Genomic DNA, 11,301 nt, shown 5'->3' with positions numbered 1-11,301 from the left:
ATACATATATATATAATAGTATAAAAATTCCTACTTGTTTGTTAAAGGTAACGGTTCTGGTGTACGTGTCCTTGTTATTTCTTCCTCGTTATCTGAGGAATCTGAAGCTTCGGATGTAGATTGTTCCATGCCACATTGTAAAAATAGCATTGGATCCACTTTTACCTCCATTTCCTCCATGTTCGGAGTACAATGTTTGACCTCTTGAAAATTTGATTCCTGTGATCCCAGTGGCTCGTCCTCAGTTAAAATTTCTATCGCACCCTACAGATAACATTATTAATATAATAAATACTATAGATAAAAATCTGATATATAAGAAATTATATAATTATAATACATACTGAAAGACAATTTATAATACGTACCTTTGTCAATATCGAATGCAATAGCCCTCGATCTTCCGCCTTTTTTACAGTATCTTGCATGTCTTTAATATTGTGTATCTCATCTTCTTGTACAGAATTCGTATTGTCAATGTTACCATAAAGTTGTGATCTCAACTTTTCTTGGGTACGATATGCCATCATTGCGAAACGATGGACACCTTCCAATCTTTTGATACACGTAGAACAGACCATTTTTGAAAATTTGTCCTCCGATGACACCTATAAAGCATTTAAAAATAAGTCTATAAAAATATACATTATGCAATTAACATAAATTATGACGCCAATTTGGAAATGATAGTGTTGGATTATTAATTCACATTAGATTAGTTCTTTTTATGAAATAAAAGAATTAATCCAATGTGAATTAATTTGAATTTGCAAAATAAATACAGAAATTCACATGAAGAATATAATATACAGATGTAAATATACATAAAAAGAAAGAAAAATATAGACATTCAGATTCTACTTCTAAATTAAAGTGAAACATACTATACATGTTTTTTTTCTCAAAACAGAAAACAATAAATTATTATAAAATTATCGCGTTATTAAAATTTATATTTGTGCATTATATTCTATATATGTTGATTTATATATATGTGTGTGTGTGTGTGTGTGTGTGTGTGTGTGTGTGTGTGTGTGAGACTGTCATTTTCAGATATTGACGTCATATAATTTATCAAGTCAATTGTACAATTAAACATCATTTTATTATCATCATTACGTCGTCATTCGTTTCTCATTCTTCCCATTATTGTCATCTCTCATTTGTAGCAGCAGTGCGTCGCGAATTCTGTCTCCAATTTCATTCTCGATGACAATTAACCTAGCTTTCGCGAGAGCATCGATAACGCCGTCGAGGTGGGAAAGAAAGGACATTTCGTTTATTTAAAAGGAAAGTCGCCCTGTTTTTCCTCTTTTCCTTCGCGTAATCGCGTCTCTCGGTCGACGCCAATCTATTCCGCGCCACGTCATTTTCCTCGTCGCTCCACCGCAGCCCTCATTTCCGATTGTATTTATAGAGGTGGCCGCTTATATATAGCGTACACATACACGCGAGCCACAAGTATACTTATTGCAATCAATAAAATGCTAATTTTTAACACTTTTGTAGCTCCGCACACAAAATGGTTGCGCTCATGACCGACGTATTCCGTAAAATACGTAAATATGATCAGCTGCCTATAAATTGTAACGTGACCGGTTTCTCTGACGAGTCCGTTGATATTTCGCGGCTCGTTAGGAATCGACGCGATTAATTTTTTCAGCCGGAAACTTTTGGCGAGGCATAATGCTTCAACATCCGTATCGCGAAAATGTCACTGTTATATTTAAACGATCGAGTCAATTCATTAGCGTCGAGCCCAATCATTATATGATGAAAAAAAAAAGAGACGAGATCGGAGAGATGATTGGCGATCCCAAATCACCGTGATATATTTTTCATCGCCGATTTTTCGCGAACGTCGACGGTGATCACAGAAAATCGTCGCGATCGAATCTTCGCGAAGAAGATCGGTGTGCGATTTCGACCGATCTCGAAAAATCGGCTGAGATCGGTCGAGCGTCAATGTGAATTTCGAAATTCCGCCGCGACCGGCACGTGATCGCGACACTTGCCGCGTAAAGGAGAGGGGGAGGACGAATTTTGAAAAGAAGAAAAAATGAAGGAGCGAAAAGGAGAGAGAAAATGAGAGGGGAAAAAAAAAGGGAGAGGGAAAAAAAAGGATATCCGCCGCGCGAAGATACGCGCGAAAGTGCGCTCGTGTCTCACTCACCAAGATATGCAGGTATTTCCGTATTTTGGTCTGCAGATAATGACGTCGACCGTCCTCGGCGAAAATGTGCATTCCGCCGTCGTCAGTGGCGATATCGGTCGCACAGATCCGGCACTGTGCCGCGGACCGATCGGCTTGCCGATCGCGCTGCTGCTCGAGATCGCGTGCCGCCGTGCCCATTTTTCAAAAAGGAACCGGGAAAGCGCGAAAACGGGGAAAAAAAAGAAAAAATGAAGAGATCAGCGAAGAAGAGAGAGAAACAAAGAAGTGAAACAATGAAAAAAAAAAGGAAGAACGGCGTGCCGGGAGGAGAGGGGGGGAGAAACAATTTTTCTTCTCGTTCCACCGCAGGAAGACTTTTTCGTTTCAGCCGATCCTCTCGGCGGGTAGTAACGGCGGCACGCCGACGCGAGGCTTCGTTGGAGACACGTCGGTGATCTTTTTTCTTTTTCTTTTCTCCTTCCAAGACTAGAACAAAATGCCGAACCGCCGAGTCGGCCCGCGACGCGACGTCTTCATGTATCCAGACAACGACGGGGCATCCTCGGTCGCGAGGAGCAGCGACGACGACGACGACGACGACGACGACGACGGCTGATGCGCGACCGAGAAGAAGCCGCGTGTGTCTCCCGACGGCGCGACGGCGGTCGAAAGCGAGCGAACGTGCGACGGCTTGATTATTCTATAACGATTTTCTCTCTTTCTTTCTTCTTTTTTTTTTTTGTTCCGCCGTATACTTTATGAGTGGAGCCGCGGATTGGGCGAGATTATAAGCCGCGCGGCACGGCGCGACGCGACGCGAGTCGTCGTGCTCGTGTGCTCTTTATAAAAACAGACGCGCGCTCGCCCGCGCTCGTCGCGGGGTAGTTCGTCGGGCGTCGGCGTGCGTCCGTCTCCCCCGTTCGTCTCTCAACCCCCCTCGGAGTGTGCCGCGAGTGCTCAATACAAAATATATAATAGCATTCGTCGATTTGAAAAACATATGTATATAACCAATTGTTTTATTTATGGATTCCGCCGGCGCTTCGCGTCGCGGTGCTCCCCGCCACCGCCGGCGCGCGGCGCGCGGCGCCGCGCGCGCGTATCCCTCGGCGTCTCCGCCTCCGCGCGCGTTCGCGAAAATCGTATATTACATCGATGCGACGACGGATGTACGCGACGACGCCGCGGCCATGCGGCGCGCAAAAGAATAAAATGCATCGGCGCGCGGCACTCTTAATTGCTCCGCCATCTTGCATCATCGTAGCCAGCTCTCTAATTCTTGGCCCGCCAATTTCTTTTCCGATTCTCGCGCCGCCGACAATACCACGTGTCCGGCGCGCCGCGTCGGACCGTCGCTATTGCCGCTGACGTCATTGACGCTCGCTCGCTCGCTCGCTCGCACGCGGCCACGGGATGCGTATCTGTATCGCTGTCGCATCGCCTCAAATCCCGCGGTTCCGCACTTTCCCGCCATTTCTCGGCGACCCCCGCCCTCCCTTCATCCTCCTTCGCCGGTTCAATCGCGCGTGCGCGCGCCGCGTTTTTGCGCGCCGCGGAAAATAGTCCGCGGCCACTCGACGCGAACGAGTACCTCCCCCTTCCTCTTCACGTCCACGAGACCCGAGAGGTGGTGCGGAGAGCCGGCGCTACGCTTCACGTCCCCATTTAAAAAAATCAATACTTAATAATTAGCAATTAATACGCCCGCCGAGTGTACATGTGTGCACGTGTGCTCGCGATTACCTTCTCTCCTCCTCCCTCCTCCCTTGTCACCCGCCTTTCGTTCCCGTCGTTCCTCCTCCTCCCTTCGCCCTCCCCCCCGCAGCCCTTTAATCACGCCGCGCTCGTTATAATGACACGATCATTATTTCGTTAATTATTCGTATCGACGTTTGTTATTCTCCCCCTTTTTGTCCCGGCGACAGGATGATTTTCGTTGGAGCGCCGAATCATGCAGGAGAGAATATAGAAAAAGACACCCCAGCGAATTCATTTGTGGATGGAATTAATTATTTGAGAGAATTATAATATCGATACCATTCGATATGATTGACGATGACGTTTTCAATAAAATATGCGTCTTATTTTGTCGATATTTCGACACATGCTGTAATAAATATAATTAGCAACAAAATGTAATAAACTGATTAAACGTCAATATAAACAATATGAAAAGAACGAATATATACATGTATCATGTATATGTATATATATATATATATGATATTAAAATATTCAATTATAATAATGTTTGCGAGAAGATAAAAAAATAAGAATTAATTGCACTAAATCAGCGCTAAATCGGCTTTCTTTTTAGCATAAATCAGTAACAGAGAAGAAAGATAAATTATAAGAGAACATTAAAAAAATATACCTTGTTAACTACAATTAATTATTTACCTTTCATAATTTTTCTCGTTTTGGAATGGCTATCGATGTATTGCCCTGAATTTAGATCCCAATATAAAATGCACTTCGATTTATCGAAAATATTTATTGCCTTGCCATTTTTGTCGTAATCGCGATAAATAACGCGCAGAGAAACAAATGCGGATGAACAAGGAGGAACATAACCTCTAAGAGTTCCTCTCCGGATTCCAGAATAAAAAAAAAATCATGGAAACAGTTGTCAAATTCTTGTTGTTTTCCACTTACACATTCTACCATAGAAAAAAGGAAAGATCATGTTGAAATATTCGGGAAAAATTAAAAAATTGCGATAACTTTTTGGAGAAGTTATATACTTCTCCAAATACTTTTATCTCCGGTAAGCGGACCGTTCAGTAGACCGAATTTACATTCGTACAGCGAATTTGATCAGGAATAATCAGAAATTGCTGACAAATCAATTGATTCGCATTAAGTTCTCGTTACTCTCGTTTTAATAAGCAAAATATGATATAGTTTGACGTATTCATGGTTTGGAGTATTTTGACATAACCTGATAATAGATTGACAGTAAAAGCCGAGTTCATCAATGCAGATTTCATTCTATTTTTGCTGGCAATTCGCGTCAACTACTGTGTAGTGTCAACATGCCAAAATTGCTTGATTTGTCATCGTATTTTGTTGATATAATTTGCTATATCTCTACTAAAAATCTGCCAACAGAATACGCCAGAACCTATCCATCACATCCATAGTCTCTGTTGGGAAAACTTATAGTAGACATTTATGACAGAATCTGTTCTTAACACTTCTGACTTAATATTTCTTGTGAGAATATGTCGAAGTATGAGATCTGTAGATACATGCCACTGTTGTACAGCGTCGCTAACAAGCCATTGGATCTATGGTCAAAACATGTATCCTTTGGTGGCAAAGTTCGTAGAGTGAGCGACGATCTATTACATGGAGATAAAGTAATCGAGATCACCGGACCTCACGACAACACGATTCCCACGAACATAACTATTCCTGCCAAAGCACTAGACATCCTGAACATAAAACTTCCTGTTCTCGTATTAGTTGTAAAGAATTTGAACTTGTGGTTCAAACTGGAAGTTCAAGTATATGCTCTTTAAATTTTATGATAGATATCGTAATTATTCTTAACTTTATTATTATAACTGTACTATAACTGTAATATTTTAATAATGATTCTCTATCTTTAATACATATGAAGATAATAGATAAACAACAATATCGGAGAAGATTCTCCTTTATGACCTACAATGTTGAAAGACTACCAAGCATCAATGCAAGTGTGGCTAGTATTCCATTGAGATTGGATGACTGTTGGAATTTCTTAGAAATAAATCTTCAGAGTCTATGTCACCAAGTGTATAAGACGGATTACGAGGCTCTACAAAGAGTAATGATCTATCCAAATTGTCTTTTAAGAAGAGTGTATCTACAAGATCATCATTATAATGATGATGAAACTCATGTCGAGCTACATCAAGCTGTTTTCAATATGTTAAAGCAGGGAATCAATTTCGAAAAGTCTTGTCAGATGGAAGATTGTTACACAGGTTTTATAAATTCTCGAAGAAATGTGAAATATATACATATATTAACATATATTTATTTCTTTTTGGCTTTTAGGACCTTTAGAGCAATCTAATTTGAATTGTTTTGTTAAAGATAATTCTAGTAGTACATTAATAAAAGTGGATTCATGTAAAACCGTAGGCAGCATGGAAAAACTGAAAAGTAATCTATCGAACTTAAATTTATACAATTCTGATACATTAAAAAGGAATCACATGTCACTGGATGCTTTAAACGATGCAATAAAAAAACAACATGTTTTTAAAAGACAAAGTGAATACTTCATAAAATCTCTAGTAAATGATCCAATTATAGAAAATAAATTAGAAAAAGATAATAGTGATATAACAGAAAAAGTAAACCAACATTATGCAATGAAAACGCATAAGGCAGAAAATTCTTTATTAAATATAAAAATTAATGATCATACGTCGCGACCTGCGTCTTCTATGAATTTAAAAATAATCATGAAGAGCCAATATTTTAAAACGCATATCAACGAAATATTATTCAAAGATAGAATTCCAAAACGTCTGCAGAAAAATCGGAATGCAGGAGATACATATATTAACTTAACGAAATGTATGTTAAATGATAATAATAAAATACAGATAGGAAAAAATAATTCCACGATAGCAAAATTTAAAGTAGATGCCATGGGTTCTTCGTCGTCTTTTAAACCTGATCTATCTGAAAATATTAAGCTTGATAACATAAATAATAATGTGTTCGACATTCCAAGCAATAAATGTATTCATTCCAAGCATAAATATGTAAAAGAGAGTGATAAAAGTATCATCAATCGTTTAAGATCTTTAGTTAGTATCGAGGAAGGTGCTGAAAATTTAAATGAAAATGTGTCCACAAATAAATGTATTTCATCTCTAATCGAGAAAGAAGACGAGAACTGGACGAAATGACAAGGCATGTATTTAACGATGAATAAAACTTACATATCAAATTTTATAGCAATAGATTATTCCGCGAACAAGAAATTTCTCGAAAAATTACAGGATAAAGAACTTACCGTATACATAGAATTATTATTATATGACAAATAGCGAAGAAACTTTGGTCAAGAAAAGTTTACGAACAAAGATGATATACAAATTAATGTATTATTGATTAGCAATAAATTTAACTGCTTTTTAGCAGATTATTTGAAAAAAATAGAATTTTAAAAATATATAAACAGGAAAATACAGTGAGAGCAAAAAATATTCATACATAGAAATTTTTTATAAAGTTTTATTTATAAAAAATTTAACATTAATTAGCAATTTTATACAATGAATATATTCTGTTCTATAATTAATACACATCTTTTTCGTATGTATAATTTTTTTAAGAAACATAGTCTATTTTATTATTTATGAATAAATTGTTAATTACCCAGCAAGAAATGATCGATTAAATGTCGAATCGATGTGATGTTGAAATCATCGTATCAATATCAATTCGATATCCATTCGATGACTCATTTCTCGCTGGATATTTATTTTTTTTAAATAAAGTTTTTTTAAAACTATTTTCTCTGTACGAATACTTTTGCATTCATTGTATGTATTTTTTTTCCATATAAGCAAAATTACACAATTCTTAATACATAAATTGCATGTACATGATTTATATTCTATTAAGTTAACATTAACTTTAATGAATATTATTAATTGTATTACTTGCAATTGTTTAAGCAGCGTATAAAATTAAAACAGCCTTCAATAAATTATTTTTATTTTGAAAGTAATTCGAAGAAATTTTTAAAAAAAAGTTTCAATTGAACAACTCTTCTTTCTTTTACTAAAGAGGCTCGCATTTTCTTCATTAATTATCAACATTTTGCTTTATTTTGAATGGGCAAGAATAATTTAAATTCTGCCGGCAATTCGTCCTCTGAATATAATCGATCCGAAAAATACACTCGCCGTATCCTACAATTAGCATGAATTTGGACTCTCAGTGTCTCGACATAATTTGTCCCATAAGCACGGCGAGTGAAGTCAGCCAAATTGAATTGTATTTGATTCCATCCATCGTCCAATCTCATTGGCATTGTACATATGAATGGTTTCACTCTCGTCGTTGATTGATAATTACTTGCACGAAATCTGCGACGTACATTTTTGTCATCAATTATCTGTAATATGTAAATTTTTTTTATATTAAGAGAGATTGAGCATTTAATGAACGAAAAAATTCATAAAATTTCTTAAATATATTAAATATTCTTTTAGAATGACACAGATCATATAAGAACAATTGACTCGTAATGAATAGATTTTGGATTTGTTTAGAGTCTCCAAATTAAATTAAATACTTTTCCCTTAATTTTTCCATAAATTAGTATAATAAGAACCTCACTTGAACTTCAAATGTGAAATACTTCTTTAAATTCTTGATAATCATCACCAGAAAGGGCAACTTTATGCCCAAAGTCTTCCTTGGATCTGCAGGACATGTGATATATGTTGTACTAACATTGCTGCCTAGTATCTCCAGGACAAGGCTTTGAATATCATTGTCAGTGATCCTCTTGATATGTCCATTCCTCACTTTCTTGTCCCAGATTTGCAGGGGCTTGCTGCCGATGCTATACAGAATGGATAGAAAACCACTTTGGAAGGTGTTCTTGAACATTTTCAGATTCGTTTGGGATCCCGCTGCTCTGAGAATTTTCTTATATCAAGGCTCTCTATTTTCTCGTCAAACCTGCAATATAAATTAATATGATGAATTCGACCGATTCCTCGGCGTTGATCAAACATCGCAACTAACCTTCTTCCATCTTAAGTTAATAAAACTGTGCTAAATAAATTCCGGAGTGGATCAAGGCACCATCGGCACAGAAAAGATTAAGCTGAAAATACGTTATGGGTGACGATTTAAGAAATTCATGTTTATATTTGAAATAATAAATTTTCCTTTGTGCATCGATTGTTTTACTTTAATTCATCTGAATCCATCGTTTTACGAGTTGTTTCTTACGAAATATTAACGGCGATTCTAACCTATAATCGACTGTTTGATCGATACATTATTCCACAAAATTCGTATGAATACATTAACATAACCGGAAGTGCTTCAACTTGGACGTCAGACCTCAGAATAGCAAGCTAAAATTATTAGACTACAAGTATAAATTTAATTTAGATTGCATTTATTATAATTCTTTTATATTTTTTAAGGTTATAATAATTTAAAAACTAATGACAATATACCATTGCAGTTCACCATTGCGAAGACAGTGATAGACTTTTCGTGGCAAACCGTTGAACTACGATGTCCATTTCTTTATCTCGTTTAATAAGGAAGAGATTCTTCATTTTTAGCTTAGAATAAGTAATAAAGTATGTTTCAGATATTTTAATTTATACTTTTCAGACAAATTTTTTTTATTTAGGATAATTTTTCTCAGAATTTTTGATGTGAATTAAAACACTTTTCAAAAACGCTAAAAAAGTCTCGGTTCAATTTATTTTTTATCTTTTTGTAATTCCAGAATTAGAAAAGCTATTTATTTTGTTCTAATTTTAGAATCAGAAAAATAATAAGTTATTTAAACCGAGATTAAAGTTAATTTTACATTGAGAAAATTAGATCTTAAAACTTTTTATATATGTGAATTTCGAAATATTGTAAGATTTCCATTCTATGATTTCTGAAAAAATATTCTAAACTTTTTCAGATCTTATAAAATTTTTATTAAAAATTATAGAGAGAAAATGAAGAGTTCTTTAAATCTTAGAATATTTCAGAATTTACATACATAAAAAATTTTAGAAAAAAAATAGATTTTTTTCAGCAATTTCAATTTGTATAAAGTACCTAAGAAATTTTCTAAAAAAAAAAATTTTTTCTAAAAAAAGTATAAAATTATTCAAAAATTTTTAAATTTATATAAAAATTCTAAAAAATTCTAAAAAATTGTATGAATAATTCTGAGAAATATTTTCACCAGTAAGATTTTAAGTTTTATTAAAATAAGATGTATCTATGAAATTTTTATAGCAATTAAACAAATTAAGAATGTGCATATTAAAACCTTAGGTATATCAAATCTCACAAATAGTTACCAACTAAACTGATACATGATAAAGGATATTTTATTCAAACGAAAAGCCTGAAATAAGGACAGATAGAATAAAATATTCTTATATTCGTGTGCCACCTTGTCATGCGTATATTTGAAACGCACAGTAAAAAGGCCATATACATGTACGTGAAACCTTTCTACAATCGTTCTCATCAACGTCAAATACAAACTGATGCGGATAGAGGAAAGCAGTAGATTCCTATACGTCGTACAATTCACTTTCGAAAATGCAATTAAAGCTTCATCGGTATGAATGATCTCCTCGATCGTTAGGACGCATTCATTTAAGGAGCAATCATTCCTCTCGATAGATGTTGTCGAGAACTCGCATTACGCAATTGCGTTTTATACGTACGTTACAGCAAATCGTTACAAACAAATTGTTTTACTTAAAATGTAAATCTAACATAATCGGAACTACATTACGGTATCGTATACGGTTACTTTCTTTCATGCTCGGCATTGCTCTATAAAACACAATATTCCTAGAATGAATATTAAAAAGGATAAATAACATTCTGGGATGAACTTATCATTCATAACGTTCGCGTGCATCATTTCATCCTTGTTCAACATACATTTGATAATAACAAAGGTGAAATAATACTTACGAATGTTGTAAATGTTAAGTGAAACCCTAAGAATATTGTGCTTACAGAGTGATTCCGCCAACTGAAAAATTGCGAGAAGTTAATTGTATATTTTACAGAAGCTTTACATAGTAATGTTGTAACATGATGAAACGGCAGCGATCACTTGATCTTCCTTATACTAACTGAAAGTAAGCAAATATAGCGGTTGTATGTGCGATGGCATTAAAACAAAATGACGGAACGAAATATGGATTACGCATGAAACTAATATTACACATTATTCTTCTTCTTCTTTCTGACAGTGTCGACATATTAATTTGTGTTTCCTCAACACCTTGCGGATCAAGTCAGACAACGCAATTGACTTCTCAATGCGAACGAGCGAGTTTTTTTTTCTCTCTTCAAAGTGTCGAAGGATTTCGGTTTCCGGTATCTCGGTAAATTGATACGTTATATTCGCTTATCTA

The 11,301-nt window shown here is 35.7% G+C and overlaps 3 protein-coding genes across 7 annotated transcripts in view; 1 reads left to right on the top strand and 2 right to left on the bottom strand.

Annotated features, from left to right (window-relative positions):
• Positions 1–4,593, bottom strand: part of LOC108690530 (zinc finger protein 493-like) — a 5,682-nt gene extending 1,089 nt beyond the window's left edge. Inside the window, exons 1-3 of one of the 2 annotated variants that reach the window (XM_018197867.1) lie at positions 4,556–4,593; positions 369–608; positions 35–264 (exon numbers count right to left, since the gene is read on the bottom strand). In XM_018197867.1, coding sequence (XP_018053356.1) covers positions 35–264; positions 369–581 — 443 coding nt within the window. In that variant the 5' untranslated portion in view covers positions 582–608; positions 4,556–4,593. Of the gene's footprint in view, positions 1–34; positions 265–368; positions 609–2,173; positions 2,788–4,555 lie in introns of those variants that run through there. The other variant, XM_018197866.1, reaches the window with a different exon arrangement.
• Positions 4,594–5,340: 747 nt separating this feature from the next.
• On the top strand, positions 5,341–7,068 carry LOC108690474. The gene is made up of 4 exons (XM_018197778.1): positions 5,341–5,664; positions 5,781–6,129; positions 6,203–6,504; positions 6,760–7,068. Exons 1-4 carry the CDS (start codon positions 5,380–5,382, stop codon positions 7,066–7,068), a joined length of 1,245 nt encoding a protein of 414 aa, XP_018053267.1. The 5' UTR covers positions 5,341–5,379.
• Positions 7,069–7,759: 691 nt separating this feature from the next.
• LOC108690512 (cilia- and flagella-associated protein 20) lies at positions 7,760–9,426 on the bottom strand. Of its 4 annotated transcripts, none has more exons than XM_018197839.1 (5): positions 9,367–9,417; positions 9,157–9,261; positions 8,924–9,005; positions 8,510–8,857; positions 7,760–8,285 (listed from the first exon to the last, which is right to left on the bottom strand). In XM_018197839.1, exons 4-5 carry the CDS (start codon positions 8,783–8,785, stop codon positions 7,980–7,982), a joined length of 582 nt encoding a protein of 193 aa, XP_018053328.1. In that variant the 5' UTR covers positions 8,786–8,857; positions 8,924–9,005; positions 9,157–9,261; positions 9,367–9,417; the 3' UTR covers positions 7,760–7,979. The 4 variants fall into 4 exon arrangements, with proteins under 4 accessions (XP_018053328.1, XP_018053330.1, XP_018053331.1 ...); XM_018197841.1 differs by having other exon boundaries at positions 9,157–9,275; positions 9,367–9,379; XM_018197842.1 differs by lacking the exon at positions 9,157–9,261 and having other exon boundaries at positions 9,367–9,426.
• Between the last annotated feature and the right edge of the window lie 1,875 nt (positions 9,427–11,301).

Source organism: Atta colombica, unplaced genomic scaffold (genome assembly GCF_001594045.1).
Source record: "Atta colombica isolate Treedump-2 unplaced genomic scaffold, Acol1.0 scaffold33, whole genome shotgun sequence".
In the NCBI taxonomy this organism is placed as follows: domain Eukaryota; kingdom Metazoa; phylum Arthropoda; class Insecta; order Hymenoptera; family Formicidae; genus Atta; species Atta colombica.
This window is presented reverse-complemented; position numbering and strand designations above follow the sequence as displayed.

What these genes read in the sequence shown, in the direction of transcription:
- LOC108690474 (XM_018197778.1), top strand. Translation starts at nt 5,380, where the DNA reads ATGTCGAAGTATGAGATCTGTAGATACATGCCACTGTTGTACAGCGTC. An exon ending in GATGGAAGATTGTTACACAG is followed by an intron (nt 6,130 to 6,202) that starts GTTTTATAAATT and finishes TTTGGCTTTTAG; the next exon opens with GACCTTTAGAGCAATCTAAT. An exon ending in ATAGTGATATAACAGAAAAA is followed by an intron (nt 6,505 to 6,759) that starts GTAAACCAACAT and finishes AATAAAATACAG; the next exon opens with ATAGGAAAAAATAATTCCAC.
- LOC108690512 (XM_018197842.1), bottom strand. Translation starts at nt 8,785, where the DNA reads ATGTTCAAGAACACCTTCCAAAGTGGTTTTCTATCCATTCTGTATAGC. An exon ending in ATTTCACATTTGAAGTTCAA is followed by an intron (nt 8,286 to 8,509) that starts GTGAGGTTCTTA and finishes TACATATTACAG; the next exon opens with ATAATTGATGACAAAAATGT.